Source organism: Protopterus annectens, chromosome 2.part1, assembly GCF_019279795.1.
Source record: "Protopterus annectens isolate FY-2018-M chromosome 2.part1, PAN1.0, whole genome shotgun sequence".
Lineage (NCBI taxonomy): Eukaryota > Metazoa > Chordata > Ceratodontiformes > Protopteridae > Protopterus > Protopterus annectens.
In genome coordinates, this window is record NC_056729.1 from 714311503 (window position 1) to 714328932 (window position 17430).

General features: G+C 39.6%; 1 protein-coding gene across 1 annotated transcript in view; it reads right to left on the reverse strand.

Moving 5' to 3' along the window:
- Positions 1-17430, reverse strand: part of MAP9 (microtubule associated protein 9) — a 1126417-nt gene that overhangs the window by 88776 nt on the left and 1020211 nt on the right. Inside the window, exon 11 of the mRNA XM_044063500.1 lies at positions 6998-7159. Within this exon, the coding sequence (XP_043919435.1) occupies positions 6998-7159 (162 nt within the window). The remainder of the gene's footprint in view (positions 1-6997; positions 7160-17430) is intronic.

The window sequence follows — 17430 nt, forward strand, 5'->3', positions numbered from 1 at the left end:
ACTACTGCCATATTTTGGTGAACACATGGGGAGGAGTGGTGAGAACAAAGGGCAGAACTCAAAACTGGTAATGACTGGCTACCAGCTGAAAGCACAGAAATCTCCTGGACTGCTTTTCTATCTTTATATGATGGTAGGCCACTAACTGTACCTTTATGATTGAGAAGCTGGATCATTTTTGGAAAAGGTCTGATAAGAAGTACAGGATGGATAGAAGAGGGGTTGAAAATGGATCTATTCCCTTGGAAGAGGCCCATATGGAAAACCTTTTCCATTTGCTGAAATAAAACTTTCTAGTATTTGGCTTTTGTGAGAAGATAAAATGTGGACCACCAATGCAGAAAGCCTGGCATCTCTGGCCAGTGTTAGATTTGGGGGAACCATGCAGTTAATTTTAGGATCTTCAGGTCTTGGTGAGGCTGCCCAGATGGATGAGTCATTGAGATTTGGATGACTGTAAAACACTGAGGGCAGATGTATTAGATGTGGCCAGAGCAAAGCAAAACAAACGTGCTGGGGCCTAAAGGGGGGCAATGAGGATTACTCTGGCCTTGCACCTTCTGGCTTTCTGAAGAAATTTGGTTATAAGGGGAAAGGAAAAAGGGCATAAGGGAGAACTTGGGGCCAAGTCTGGACTACAGCGTCCCTTGGTGCTTGACCCTGTGGAGGGATCTGGCCAAAGTAACTGCTGAACTTACTTAGATATGAAGCAAAAAGATCACAGCTAGGTTTCCCTAGTGACTGAAGATTTGTGTCGCCACTGTCTGACTAAGGGACCACTTGTGAGGAAGAAAAATAGATCTGCTCAGCTTGTCTGCTAGAACATGGGAAGTCCCCAGAATGTGCATTGCAATTAGAAAGCACTGGGAAGACAATGCCCTCTACTACACTCTCATAGCTTCCTGGCAAAGTGAATATGACTGGGTTCTTCCCTGCTTGTTGATATACCAGACTATGGCCATGTTGTCTGTCTGGATGGAGATTACACTCTTGAGCAGGGAGTCCGGAAAGACTGCAAACACTGAAAAGGTCAATCACTAACTGATGTGACTCATGCAAACTGATGTGAGATGAATCTATGCATGTAGTGGGTAAGACATTAGGACAATTGAACTGACAGAGTGCACTGTAGAACTCTCATGTAATATCTTGCTTGAGAGACCAGAGTTATTTAAGAGGCATTAAGTCCAGCAGCCTGAGAACAAATCTTGGAGGGGGAGAGGGGTGTTGATGGACATGAGAAGCTACTTGATGCAGAGATCATATTCTGGATTGTGGGAATTTGGTTATCTGATGATTTGTGTCCAAGTGGCATCCAATGAATTCTATCTGTTGTGTTGGTATTAACTGACTCACTCCATTGTTGACTACTGGTGCAGATTCTAGTTGACTGGATAGTATGTGTGGAATCCTTCTATTTTTCTGTGGTGAGGGGAGCAAAAGGAATAGTTCAGCCTCTGGTGATTATCCTCAGCACCCATGTATCTTGTGTGATGCCGCACCAGCCTTGAGGGTGCAGGGATAAGCGCCCCCGACCACTTCCAGATTATGGCAGTTAAACAACCCTTCAGGAGTGCTGATAGGGTTTCTCAGTGAAAGGACTGGGAAACTGTTGACTCTGCAGTCTATCTCTGCTTCTGGGGTTATGTCCATTAAAGTTACTCCCCCCTCTGCTCCAGAGGGGTTTGTATCTATGGATTTCCTAATTTATTTGTTCACTCCTTTCTGTTTACTAGAAAAAGTAATTTGAAGCATGGAAAAGCAGATTCCAAAAGCAGACAAGCTCTTGTCTTTTTACTTGCTCCTAGTGAGCATTTCTTTCATCTTCAATTTGAAGAGAGTCAAAACAACAAAAGGGTTATTAATAAAGGATGTCTTGAAGCCTTCCTCAAAGTCAGATAAATGCATCCAGGCAAGCCAGTGGATGGTAATGCTCTGTCCAAACCATCAGCTGCACTGGAGAGTAGACACACACAAATAAGCTGGACATAGATTGTAGGACAGACAACTGGGACTGCTCTGATTCCTGGACATCTGTTGGTAAGTTACCCGAAAGGTACTTGGTCAGCTCCTTCATCAAGTCCATCTGAAGACAAATCATATGGGCAAGATAATTCAGTGCTCTACGTGCAAAGGTTGGTGAAGCATATGACCATTTCCCAAACCTGTCCAAAGCTCTGGACTCCCTGTTAGGGGATGGACAGATGTACTCTCTTCTGAGAGTTTCTTCTTTGTGACAACTGCAACAACCATGGCATCTTGTTTGGGATCCTTGCTCCAAAATCAGATTTGAGAGATTAAGGGATACGACTGGAACTGAAGTCAGGAGGACTGCCAGATCAGATGTAGAAGCTCTGGGAAGGATCGGATCCATGTGCTTCTGATGTAATGGTCAGATTGTAATAGGAGATAACAATGGAAGGGCAGATGGAACTGTACCCGGGGCACCCAAAGGGGATGGCGCTATGAGGACCCTTAGATGAATCTGCATCTGAAGGAACATCCGCATCATCCTGTTGACAAAACGTCTGTAGGGTTCCTTGTCAAACAGAAGGACCTTAAAGATGAAGCCACCAAAAGCGGTTGGGATGAACTCCTCTCCTTCAAGAAGGGAGAGTGGAACCTTAGATTCACCAGCTTTGCTGAGGAATGGGGAGGAGGCATCGGAGAACAGATCATAGTGATTATGGGATCTAACTGCTTTGGCATTTTCAGTGATGGACCTGAGATTTCCATAGGATCCAGTGACCACTTTCTGGATCTTTCCACTATCTTTTCTATTTCTTTCTCCTTTTTCTTCAATGTTTGACTTTCTCAGTTCTCTGAGAAGGAGAAGGAGTCACCGAAGATGAAGAAGGAGCTGAAGTTTCCTCTTGGCTGGAAAGTAGGCCCTTTAAGACTAACTTGTCTCTGCAACCCTAAAGAACTCTTGCACCAAAAGAGGCAAATGCCTCACAATCAGTATCTTAGTGTGTAACCACCAGGCAGTAGACAAACAGAGAGTTAGGGTCCTATTGCAGGATTCTACAAACCAGTGACCTTGTAACATAATTAGAGAATCAACAAGACACCAGCACTGACAAAACAAAGACAACCAGCTACAAAAAAACCCTATTGCTTAGGCAATTAAATACATGAACAACAATAGTGATAAAGAGAGTATAAAAGAAAGACAGGGAAAGTTTAATTTATTTATTTATTTATGTTTTTATTTATTTTGAAGATTGGGGAGGATTTTAGGGTAAGAAAATAAGAAGGGTGCAAGCTAAGGAAATTATCCAAAAAGGATAGCTCAAAAAACTGCCAGAAATCACTCACCTTTACATAAAGTTAGAGCCCTTGAAAACCAAGTCTGTCAAGATCAAGTGGCAATTGAGATCTGAGGTATTTTGTAGAACAAAGGGAATTATGGGTATGGGGAAGAGTCAGAGTCCTGGATCCAAAACTTATGAAAGGCACCAATGATGGATCTGGTTAAATCCGACAGGGGTTGGATGCTGGCAAAATGGTTAAAGTATTTACCTTACAGACACATTGTGCAAGGTTTGATTCTCAAAGAGGATAATTGGCTAGGCTTAAATGGCCTACATGGGCAGTTAGCCTAGCATGACTTTTTATGTGGGAGGTTGGTGTAATGGTAAAGATGTTTACCTTACAGACACAAGGTGCAGGGTTTGATTCTCATGTAGGGTAACTAGCTAAGCTTAAAATAGCCCACGAAGGCAGGTAGTCTAGTACTAATCTATAAACCTATGATCAAAGGTTGAATTGGATGAAAACAGACATCGGATCAGTGTAGTTCCCTATCCCCCCAAAAAATCATCAAAAACACCTTGCAAGGCTCAGTCTTAGCCCCCATCCTCTTCAATCTATTTATCAACTCACTACTAACTGACCCTAAATTATCCAACCACATTCTTTATGCAGACAACCTTGACTTCTATAAATATAGACATAATTACAAACCAGAGCTATGTATGCTTTGGCTCACTGTATATGACTTAGATGCTCAGTAAACAATTCACTATGAAAACTAAAGGCATGCTATTTTGATTAATCTACAAATTAAATCAACTACCCACTCCCTATTCTACAACAACAAACCTATACAATGGGTATTCTTCAAATAGCTAAGATGTTTTCTTAGATCCCGTTCTAAATATGTCTCCATAAATTACAGATGCAAAAGATAAAATACAATGAATGCAGCAAAAACTCCCACCTCCTTCCTCCTAAAGGTACAGACTGCATATGTATACATATCCTGCAATCACAGCTAGAGAATGCCCTATTAATGCTCACATTTGCCCCCTCAAAAAAAATAAAAATTACTCATCTGCATTATCCACAAAACCCAATATATTGGCAGTACTTCCCCAGTAATAAGGAGGCTGACAGTAAAGCAAACCCCTTATCAACACTGGTCTCAAGCCAACAGTGACTACAGACTACCTTTTTTTTTTTTTTTTTTTTTTTTTTACAGACCATGCATTATCCATCCTAGGGTCCAAGCTTTGTGACTCAGTCCCAAGTTAAATCAGTATAATCTTAGATCACAACAACTTTAGAGTAGCACTATTATATTTACTTTAAAATAAATCCTCTTGTACAACCCCACCAATAACCACAAGTTATCTCATACACCTATTAAACTGACATAACCTTATAGACTACATCCAGTTGAAATGAAGCCCCCTGCTCACCTTACTAAAGCATACTAACCCTAACCCTGCATCTTAGATTAAAAAAAAAAAACATTCCCATAACAATACCACTATTCAGACATATTTCAGCTGAATGTGATTTGTAGTGCATCAGAAATTGAAATTTGTTTTCTTTTTCTACGTATGATGTGTCAATGAGCTGTATTAGCAATATAATGGCTGGTTCATAGGAAGTTACTAGGCTACTGGGACTGAGGCCCTTATAAGCCTAACTAAGAGTTTGGCTTATGTTTGACAAGTCAACACCCAAAGCCCTTGTCTAGCAGGGACACAGGTGGCATCCCAGGGATGTATTTTCTGTTTCTCATCCAGTAATCCAGGTTGCGCTTAAAAGGTGTTAATGTGGTACTCTGCTTGATGTGGAGAGGGAGTCTGTTCCTATTGATGGCACAGACCAGGTTGAGGTAGCTCGTGAGGGTTACGTGAGTAGAGCTTGACTTGCGGATGTGCAGCACTCCCATCAAGGCAGGGTCTGAGATTGCTCTTTATGCCAGACAGAGGTCACCTCTGAGGAGTCTGTATGAAATGGAGTAGTGGGACAGGGATTTTAGCCTATCTGTGTAGGGTAGATGTTTGAGGCCCTAGATTCTCCTGGTAAGGAACCTCTCTGGTCTCTCTAGCTGCTGCATGTGTTTTGCAAGGTACATGCCAAAGGGAGCATTGTACTCAATAATTGGCCTTATAAGGGAAGAATACAGGGATGTTATCACCTCTTTTTCCCTGGATGAGATATCCTTACTTATGAGGTGGGCCCATGTAGAAAGCTTTCTGTATAACAGAAGCAACATGGTGGTCAAAAGTCAGGTTGCTATCAAACTGGGTTATTGATGTCTTTTGGTTGCTGTTTTGTGTGTCGACCAAGTAATGTAACAATCAATCATTATATAATCATATACATATAGGGCATATTTTAATGCTTTGAACCTTTTCGATACTTTGTAGTTAAACATGTACTTGATTTGTTTATAATGTTTGGTGCTGAAATTCATATGCTCAATGGCACATTCCAATGTAGTAATGAATTGTAGATTGCAGAATATCTTGATCCTTTATATACTTTATAAGTAATCCTAAAGTCTGTCTTGGTATATTTATATATATATATATATATATATATATATATATATATATATAGTTCATGCTCTACTGTTTTGCACTATTTTGATATCTTGTAATGTTTGCTGTTCAACTTTCCTTTTTTATTTTTTTAATTACTTGGTTACAAAACTTGCACTTCTTATTTCTGTTTTAATCCCAAGGCTGTGGCTGAAAGAGGCCCATCTGGGATCAGTCTACTACAATGGTACACACAAAGGAAAGAAAGAAAGAAAGAAAGAAAGAAAGACAATCATATTGAATTCAATGGGAAACAGAAGCAGCTTGAAGGTGAGACTACAGAAGACAAAATAAAGTCTCTTTTTTCAAACAAGGCTACCTACAGGTGACCAAAAAAAGCAATAGTAAAATATAAGGCTTTCATCAGATATTAGACTTTTCATAAAGCCTTTAAAAACACTCAGGATTTTTTTGGCCGATGTTCATTTTATGTGATTTATAGTGGTCCACTTGCACATAACAGTACTTTAATTTCAATGCAAAAAGTTTAATGACAGGTTGTTCAAAACATTTGCAACACTACAGCAGCATTAATCCATGCCTGGGGATGACTTTATTGCATCCCTGATTTGTAGCCTGCATCTTACTCACTTCCTTAAGTGCTACATGGGTGTCCGCTGTAATCTTCGGTAAATAAAAGTCAAGTTAAAAATAAGTGAAATGGCCTGCTTTAATTTCAATCTACATGAGCAAACTGATGCTTCAAGATGCTACAGGTTCAGCTCCCCTCCTAAATCTATTGCATTGCTTACAGCCAGATGGAAATTACGGACAGCATGTACATTATGTACAAGCATATAAATTGTTTCTATGTAAAAAGACAGTCACAGAATTATCAACAAGGTATCTAGTGCAGAGGCCTAAAGCTCTGAGCTGTTAATAAACAGCTCCCTGTGCTAAGAGTACAGGGTTTGATTCCATCCACCTTATGTGACTCTGAGCAAGTTACTTAACCAGCGTTTCTGAGTACTCCTTGAAAAGGCACAACTATACCCAGTGGCCTTACCCAGTCAACAAACAGGTACATTAAATTACATTTTTATTACATTATTTTATTATAGAGGTTTAAACATAAAGCACAATCACATAAACCAATACTTGATTTATGCAATACTTGAGAATGTCTGCATCCTTCTCAGAGCCAAAAATGCCCTTACCATTTTAGCAATTTCTTTTTTCTCTTCTTTTTCTCGAGCAGTTCTCTCTTTCTTCATTTCTTCCTCTGTCTTTTTCTCTTGTGCTTCTATCAATGTCTTTTTCTTTGTTAATTTCCATGCTTTAAAGGATGCAGTTGCTTCTTCTTTCTTATTTATTTCTTCCTTAGAAAGAAAAAAAAAAGTTAAGACTTTCAGCAGCTGAGGTATAAGATGGGTGTTTTACTTCCCTCTTTGTCCCAGTAAGCTTATAATTTCACAGTGAATTTCATACCAGAGCTGCCAGAGAACAAAATCAAAAAGTTTCAAAATTCTCACAGAAGTCCTACTAAATACCACTTACATGACATCAGTGGTAGTATCAACAGCAGACTTGGATGTAATTCATATTAGGTATTTGACTTCTGTTACACTTCAAAAAGTATTAGCTAATTTCGTACCACAGAGCTGCTTGGGTACAGTACAGTTTGCATATGCTGATATAAATGAGTGGTTTACAGCTCAGTCTGTATGTTGCAGCTTAGCACAGAAGGGCTAGGTACTCGGTGAATTATGAGGAGGCACAGAGGGATTCTGCCTCCCTGCAATACTATCTACAGTTAAATGAAATTATACACTTTTATATACCAGTGCTCAGGTACCACAGTCCCAAAATGCTGGAGCCAAAAAAACAAACTCCAAAATCTCCAAACTCTGAAAAGCACCAAATTAAGACATACTAGTGCGTACGTCAAAGTTGTAGCATAATACACTAGGTTAGAGTTGGGTACAAGGGATTTAAACATTTTGTTGCTTCATAGGATCATAGGAAGTTACTAGGCTAATGGCCCTGATGCCCTTGCAAGCCTAGCCAAGAGTTTATCCCCCAAAAAAGAAACCTCAGTCAGCACCTATCGCCCCTGTCAGTGAAGGACAGAGGTGGGACCCCTGGGACAAATGTGTGGTTTCCCATCCACTCATCAAGGTTGCACTTGAAAAGGGTCAGCAAGGTATTTCTGTTTGACCTGTATGGGAAGTCTATTCCAGAGATAGTGCAGCCTCTGGGAGACAAACCTGTCTCTGCAGCAGGTTTTGTTGATGTTGCATATTAGATTTAGGCCTTTCGAGCAGGTAATGCGTGAGGAGTTAGACTTATGGATATGGAGCATCTCTAGTAGGGCAGGGTCTGAAATTTCCTTGTAGGCGAGACACAGACCACCTCTGAGCAATCTGTACGAAACAGAGTACAGTGATAGTGATTAGCCTGTCCGCATAGGACAGATGTTGGATGCCATGGATTCTCTTTGTGAGGTATTTCTGTGGCCTTTCCAGTTGGTGCCGGTGTTTGGAGAGGTACATACCAAACGGGGCATCATACTCAATTACAGGACTAATGAGGGAGGAGTACAGAGAAGTAATAACCTCCTTTTTTTCTGGATCCAATCCCTTTACTTATGATATGAACCAAGTAAAAGGCTTTTCTGACCACTGCCGCTACATGATGGTCAAATGTGAGATTGCTGTCAACCTGAGTACCCAGATCTCTCATCTCAGGTTGTGTGCTTTTGGGGTTGCTACTGATGTAGTAATCAGTAGGAGCCATGTTTTGCCGAATGGTATGATCATACATTTTTTTTAGATTTAACTTAAGGCCATGACTTTGACACCAGCCATTTGTTGCTGTGAGATCCTCTTGCAGTATGTTAACATCATTTGGGGAGTCAATGACAGCACCCAATTTACAGTTGTTAGCAAACTTGGTCAGCCACAGGCCTTTTGTCTTTGCCTGGACCTCTGAGAAGTAGATGCCAAACAGTAGGGGTCCTAGGACAGATCCCTGGGGAACACCACTAGTGACAGGTCTGCTGTTGGAGGTGGAGGCACCTATTTTAACCTTGTGGGTCCTATTGGTGAGCCAGCTGGCCACCCACCTGATGAGATAGGGATTTACACCAAGTTGTGTAAGCTTTAAGATTATACTCGAGTGGGGGATTGTGTCAAAGGCCTTGGCCAAATCAAGGTAAGCTCTGTGTTCTGACTTTCCCTCATCCAGGGCCTTGGTGATAGTCTCAAAGAAGTCAACCAGGTTCAACAGGCAAGATCTGCCCTTGACAAATCCGAACTGGGTGGGGTCAAGTGCTTGGAGATTGCCTAGGGTAATGGTATTCAGGTACAAGGGTGACAATACTTTACAACAAATCCAGAATAATGAAAACATATCAGTGGTCACAGGAGAGATGCCAGTTCCCTACAGGAACTAAATAGTATAAAACTGTGGAGTACTGCTAGTCCTAGCTCTACGCATCTCCTTCATCCATTAATTAATATATTTTTTCTGAAGTCGCATTCTGAGATGCTAAGCTCTTATTTTATAGTACAAATGTGAATAAGTCCTTTACAATTATTCTCACTATGCAGTAATTCTAATGGAGGGCCTCACAGTCCCACCAGCAATACTGCTGCACAGCAGTCTGGGAAGACATTTGGTCACAACTTATGGGTCCTGTAAAATATATCAATAAAAGTGATTTTCTTTTATTTTTATTTATTTCTATTTATTAGCCAGGTTAGTGGACAGATTTGCAGGCCCTTTTCAGTCATCACCAGGATGCAACAAATGTGAGATGGCATATAAAATAAAAATGGTGATTATAAATCCAGGGAGGTAGAATAAAAAGTGGTTAGATAAAGCAGAATACACTCAAAAGCAGAAAATCATTTAGTACATCACAAATACTACTTTAATTATTACATAAAGTTTAGAATATTACAGATACATACAAGTTCACTGATACAGTCTTCAGAATTCTGGAAACTAAAGAAAGCTGCTTATAGAATTTAAAGAAAAGAAATGTGAGCATTACAGCACATCAAGCTGACTGCAACACTAGGCATACTATATTTCTAAATGACAATTTTAATGTTACAAATAAATTAATTAGATAATTCAACTTACTTTAAAGAAGAAAACAGATGTTCAATATGTATAAAGGAGCTACATCACAGAAGTCAGTACAACATTCTGTTGCAAACTTTAGACAGGAAAGCAGACAAAGACAGAATGAGGGAAATACTAAGAACATTGGACTTGCACATTATTGTTTATGAACAGGGTTTGTAAGTATGTGCTAGACATGTCCCAGTGTATCATCACTCAACAATGCCTGTAGGCTATACATTTGTAATCCGTGTCTGTGAGGGAAATATGGCACTCCTGTTACCTTCTGACTAGTTTTTAAGTAGGGGTTTAAGGGGCATCAGCCCCACTTACAAATGGCATGCAAGTGTAAGTGCTATTATATTACTATTAAAGTGTCATGGAGTTTGCCGGTAAGTCAGTAGAAGTTATTCTACTAGTAAAAAGTTTCCTTATTACACTGATGCTGTACCGCAGTCAGTATTCTCGGCAAACACCCAAACATATTCCAGTACTTACTCTAAGATTAGTTATAACAGTGTTGTAACAACTGCTGGTAGTTATAAAATAAACTATATTCATACAAAACAAACACATTCTCAAGTAATAAATAAGTATCTGAATTTTCTAGCATTCTTTATATGACATGAATATAATAAACCAAATCAGGATAGCCTAAATTAAAAACAACATTTTAACAATAAAAATACAGTAGATGTTCAAATTCCTCGCTGTTGCAGTACCTTTAGGCTACACGGGCTGTGTCCTGCCCATGATGCAACAACCGGCCACTTTCCAAAATCTTTAGCTCCTCCCACACTTCCACTCTGTTTGGTCATCTCTGAGTAGGGAAAATCAGTAGTCAGTATGGAAAACCTTCAGGACTTTCTTTCCCAAAAGTTAAGTAGTGGTATACTCATCCAGAACTTAACAAATAAGAAATAATCACCAAAGTTTTTCTTGAGACTTATGACTGCACCTCTGCTGACCTAAATAGTAAGCAATTCTACACCTTTTTTATAAAAATGCATATAGCTAGCAATCCCAGTGTCATAAAAAACTATAGAGCAAAATAAAGAAACATCTTTATTTACTTAGTAGATTCTAAAACCCAACTTCTTAAGGATAATTTTAAAAGCATTACAAAACTAAAGAGCACTATCAGGTCCACTGAAGAAGTCCATAAACTTAGGATGGCCTCTGAAGCCAAAAATAATTATAAATGCTTCTTTAGCTAAGTTACAAAACTGAAACAAAACACTATACAATGTTCAGAAAGTATTCAGAATAGGGCTTCCTATTCTGACCCAAATGACATTGCCAATATCCTTATGGACAAATTTAGTGCCAACTTCACTCCAGTTACTTTTATTCAAAGCCTCAAAATATTTGAATCCCTTAGTCCCTCAAATTATCTCTAAAAATCATTTACTGAAAATGGTAACCAAGACCAAAAATACATCCTCCTTGGGACCTGACACTATATCTGGTTGTTTAGGTAACAGTACTAACCATGCCCTTGCAACCACTCTCTTCAAACAGTTTAAGTTTAGCTACTGGTTTTGTACCTGATGAGTGGTGCACAGCAGTGGTGATGCCTCCCCATAAGGGAGGCCATACAACACATATTTGTGATTACAGACCAATCAATATTAAAAGTCTCATCTGCAAAGCCATGGGATGTATTATAACTAATCTCATACACTGTGATGTCAAGAATCTTGTTACTTGATCCCAACAGTTTGGCTATGTGAAGGGTAGATCCTGTCTATTTCATCTGGTAAATTTCTCAAAATGTTTACAGATGCTGTAGATGGCAGCCATGCAGTATATCTTAACTTGATAAAGGCCTTCAACACCATTCCCTACACTGGCACATACAAAAGCTAACTGTTTAAAAACCTACCCATATGTGCTAAGATGGATGGCAAACTGGCTGAAAGACAGAACCCGTACAGTGCAAGTTGTAGGTGCCTCATCATAAAGTATGAAAGTGACCAGCTGTGTCCCTCAGGGCTGAATGCTGAGACCTCTCCTTTTTGGTATTTACTTCTCAGATATCCATCCAACAAAGTCTGCAGATGACTGCAAACTGGGGGTTGTTGTTCAGCCACCCTATGACATCCAAACCAAACAAAATGAATTATTTCTAATAAACTCTTGGGGTACTAAAAATTGGATTAAACTAAATGCTAAATTGTGTAGCATTATCATTTTTTTTGGGTTGAAAAATCCCTCCCCCATGTCATCAGTTCATGGGTATATACTGGGATAATGACCACTAGGGCCTTTATAAGCCTAGCTGTGCAACACAACCCAAATGTATCCCTGTATATCATGGGTGTTTATTAGGATTGGGGGTATGTTATTTGGTAAGTTTCTAGAGGTCATATGGGGTAGTATGTTAGCTTGGGCATTACTGTCTTCCTCTGTCTATCAGAGACATGGAGGGGAGACCAGGGTAAATTTCCAATTTCCTATCCATTGGTCAAGGTTATGCTTAAATAGGGTTAGGAATGGACTGGGTAGCCTGTCCTCTGAAACACATGGCTGTCTCAACAACATGTCTCATTTATGTCACAGGCAAAATTTAAATCCTTGGATCTGGTGGTTCTGATGTTCATTTTGTGGATTTGCAAAAGGTCCATCAGAGCTGAATTGGAGGACACCTTGTATACCAGGCATAGATTGCCTCCCAGTAACCAGAAGGAGACAGAGTACACAGATAGGGCTTTAAGGCGATACAAATAGGACAATATGTTTTTACCCTGTATTCTCAAGGTAAGGAACTTTTGTGGTCATTCCAAGTGTTACGTATGTCTGGTCAAGTACATGCAGAAGGGGCATTATACTCGGGTTTGATAAGGACCGAATAAAGTGGCAATGTGACTTTCTTGGATGTAGGTGCCATGGTCTTACTTTTAAGTTGGGCAGCACAGAATAATTTTCTTACTACCTTGACCACATGTTGGCCAAAGACCAGATAACTGCCTACATATGTTCCCAGATTCCTGAATACTGGGTCAACTCTTAGGTGGTGTCTTACTGATGGAGTAATTAGCCTGGGTGGCAGTTTTCCCAAAAGGCACTATAATGCATTTCTTGGCATTGAGTTTTTTGTCTGTGACTTTGGCATATTGTCTAGACAACACACCTCTACAAAATGAAAATGTACTTAGGGGTCTAGGTGCTTGGGTTGATAATTCCCTGGCTTTTGACCATCATATGACAATGTTTGTCAGTAAATCTAAGGAGGTAATCACTCCCTTACACTTGAGATTGATCACTCCCTTACACTTGACATTGATTATATCTATTTACTTATTTATATTACATTTGTTGACCGGGCTAGTCTAGCTGGATATATTTCCATTTTCAGTAGAGGCCCGGGGGAGAAAAGCTCCACACAGATATACAAAAGTATAGAAATATTGTTACATGGTAAATAAAGGATTAATAAACAAAATAAAACAGGTAATTGTTACATTCTAGACATAAAAACACTTGAGGAAAGCTACAGTAAACATAATATTACTTAAGAAAGCTAAAACAAATGTAATACAGTAAGAATTATATACAATTGTTCACATCAGGTAGAAGGATTTAAACAATAAGTTGATTAGAGTTTAAATAGTGTCAGTCTTACTTAAAAGACTAAGCATTTAAATGTTTGGAAGTTTATTTACAAGAGGAAGAAACAGAGGTGAAGAGGGTGGTTAGTCAGGGTTACTACAAGGGCATAACCAGTGCATTTGGAGGTGTTTTTTAAGTTTTTGTTTAAAGAGTGGCAAGGATGTAATTAGAGTTAGTTCATTGGGTGACAGGTTCCAGTTTTTTCCTGCTGTGTTGGTAAACAGAGTCACCAGCCGTATTATTAGACTTTGTTATGGTAGCAAGGAGTTTGCTAGAAGAACGCAGGGAGTTCAGATTATTATATGGGATTAAGAGCTTTGAGAGTATAGGGGTGTTATTGGGTTGGTAAAATATCTTGTGGGCAATTGTGAGTTGGGGGATTATCAGATGGTTTTGGAATTCCAGCAACAGTGGTGGGTTCTGAAGGGATTGCCAGTAGCGAATCTGGCAATGTTATTATAGGAAGTTGCTAATTTGTTAAGGTTAGTTTTCTTAAGGTTGGTAAAAATAGGTGAAGCATACAGAAGGGTTGAGATTAGATGGGAGTGAGTGATTTTGACTCTGGCTGCTGGGGTTAAAAAAGGTTTTATTCTATATAAGGAGTCTATTTTTCTGTTGACTATTTTAATGGTGTTATTTATATGGTAATCAAACGAGAGGTTATTGTCAATGGTTATTCCTAAAAGTTTAGTGGTAGAGTCTTGGAAAATAACAGTGCCATTATTTGAAGAGAATGAGAAATCTAAGGGGGAGGACCTAGTAGTGGGTGTAAATAGAAGGGGTTTTGTTTTTTTGGCATTAAGAAGGAGGCAACGTTTGGTAAACCATGTTTCTACAGTGTTGAAAACATTTTGAGTAAGAGAATATAGTTCAGATGGAGAGGTTGCTGAGCATATTAGTGTGGAATCATCTGCATATTGAATACAGGTGGCTTGAGGAATTGCTACATGGAGATCATTAATAAATAATGAGAAAAGAAGTGGTCCAAGAATGGAGCCCTGAGGGACCCCGATGGTGACAGGTAAAAAGGATGAAATTTGATTTTCCCAGAGGACTGCCTGCTGCCTGTTGCTGAGGTATGATCTAAACCATTTAATGGCCAGAGAGTCAAAGGAAAGAGATTCAAGAATATTGATTAAGAGGGTATGGTTTACCATGTCAAAAGCTTTAGAGAGGTCAGTAAAGAGTGCAGATGAGAGGATGTTTTTGTTACGGTTTCTATTGATTGTATCTGTAAAGGATAGAAGGGCAGTAGTGGTACTATGTGATGGCCTAAAGCCAAGTTGACAGTTTGCTATTAAGTTATGTTGAGAGAGATGATGTAAAAGTTGTGTTATTAAGTATAGTGTTCCTTTCAGGCTATACCTCATTAAACTTATCAAACAATCAGAAAGACCCTAAAGGTCCTTAACCAAAAGATCAGAGGCTTAAAGTCCCTGAGCTATCAAGAGAGGTTGTAATCTGTATTCCTTTATTCAGTGTTTTCTACAAACTTTCAAGGGGAGATCTCTGTATTGCTAACTGTGCCATCAGAGATACCACTGTTCTGGACCTCCTGTATTCTCATACATCCAATGGGTTCATCAACACTAGAACCATGGACTTAAATCTTCGCCCAAAGATAAATAAAACATGATGGAGAGGTTACAGTACATCTCACTCTGACTGCTTTTACTGATATAGTTGTCTAACCCTTTTTTCACAAATGTTGCTTGTGCATGCAGTGCCACTCACCGCTGTCCCATACGGTTATCTCTTCATGTCAAATTGCCTCTTTCACAAATTAAATCCTTCTGTATATTCAGGTAGTTTGCCTCAAAGAGATATTTCAACCTATCCACCTCTAGACAGTTTTGAGCACAGGGACAGGTACTCTGTCTTCAGAACATTTAGATCTCTTGCCATACATATATAATAGATTTGTACTTAGTAATATTCTTTAACTATGTCACCTAATTTCTTAGTGGTTTTACACATACAGAATGCTTTTCTTTACTGGTAATGGTGGTCTGACTGAACTTTTTTTTTTGTCTGCTCAACACACTACTTAATTTCTGTTCTGTGAAATATGCTGTGTCCTGAATTTTCTTATTGCCCACTGCATGGTCTGATGCCTTTTCTTTAAAAGCTTATTTTACAGCTGACTTCACTGAGGCAAAACAAGTTCAGTGTATGCTGTTAATGACAGAAATCCATCGTTTACATTTAAGCATGTAGCATCTAAGACCTCTATGATATAGATATGCAGATGTCCATATATTTGCCTAAAATCACTTGTACAATCTGCTGCTAAGGCGGACTCATATAATTTCATCAAAATTAGAGTATGTTTCATAAATCCTGTCTTTTTCTTGTCAGAGTTATTAAAGTGGTCATACCTTCATGTGTGTTCAAATCCTCTACTGAAATTTCCATAGAAATGTCCCTTGATGGCCTTACATTCACCGCTGTATTTTTCATAACTTACGGGGATTCCCTTCTGTGGAAGCCCATCCTCCGGACAGTCTACCAAAGCCTACCATTGCTTTAAGGTATACTGAAAATCACCTAAATACTACTTGCATAGTGTAGGGCATAAAGGTGATGTTCAGGCATACCATCCTTAGAACTTGTTTGCAGTTAGTCCGAACACTGTTTTTAACTGTTGGTCTGTTTGCCTCAGTCTGTTTTCCGTCATTTTTTTCTTTATGTTTGTATTTCGGTGATTACTCCTGTTTGCTGAAGTCCTCAACATTGCAGATAAGTACCCAGTCAGGGTTTTTGTTCTTTTTCTTGAATATTTTTGTGCTGTTTGGGGGGGTAATGTCATCCAGGAAGGGAAAATGGCAGTGTGGGAGTCAGATTCCCCATAAAGATCATTACAATAAGTGTTTTGTTTTTGCCTAGGAGCTTCTCATGACCACATGCCTTGTTCGATTTGTCAGGCGTTTGCCCTGAAAACCCTTTGTAGTAGGCTTTCTTCCCTTTCATTGTATCTTGAAAACCAGTGTCTTAAGTTTCTTGCTAAATATACTATGGATGGAACTTCCTGGCCTGAGGTTTAGCCATCAGGGAAGAAGAAGGTGAAAAAGGTAAGACCGGAATCTTCCACTACCAGCCTCTGCTAGGTGTTTATCCCAAGGTTGTTACAAACCAGGAAGCTCGCCTGGCTGTGGTGTCATATTTCTATGCCACATCTGGGTTGGAGGGCAGTGAGGATCTGGCGGGCAGCACGTCCGACAAGGCTTCTCATGTGTCTCTTTTGGACGTTCAGATGAAACCAAGGGTTATTGCTTCCAAGGGGTCTTGGGGGGGGTTTCCACAGGTTCTTCTTAGGGAAGAAGTTCCTATGATGGTTGTGGAATGCCATCCTGAGTCACAGCCTTCTCAGTTCTCTAGGATGGAAGTTCTCTTAAAAAAAGAAACAGAAAAACTAAACATGTTTCTTCTGCTCCTAGGGATCCACAAAGTGAGTGGCAGGCTTTAGTCAGGGGTTATTTAATGCTTTACTGTCGTTAAGGCCTCCTCAAGGGGTTTCGATTCCTGCTCTTCCTTGATCCTCTTCTACACTTAAAAGGCCCAGGGAATTGAACTCTTCTGAGGAAGAGTTGGATTCTGATGAAGAATCCCATACTTATCTACCCAGATTCCTTCTCCTTTAGACTACAAGTTTGTGGAGGAGGAATCTAATAGTCCAGATACTCCTTCTGAGGAAATTTCCTTTGAAGACACAATCTCTAGGATGATAGAATTTTTTTTAAGTGGGATTGTGCCCAGGTTTCTGATATCCATAAGAGGTACTATGAGTTACTGCAGATGGAATCTCCTAAACCTGTGGCTATTCCTCCTGTCTTGGCTACTTTACTGGATGTTTTTTCCAATGCCCCTAAAGCACCTGATTATCTGCCCCCTACGCCCAAGAAGTCTG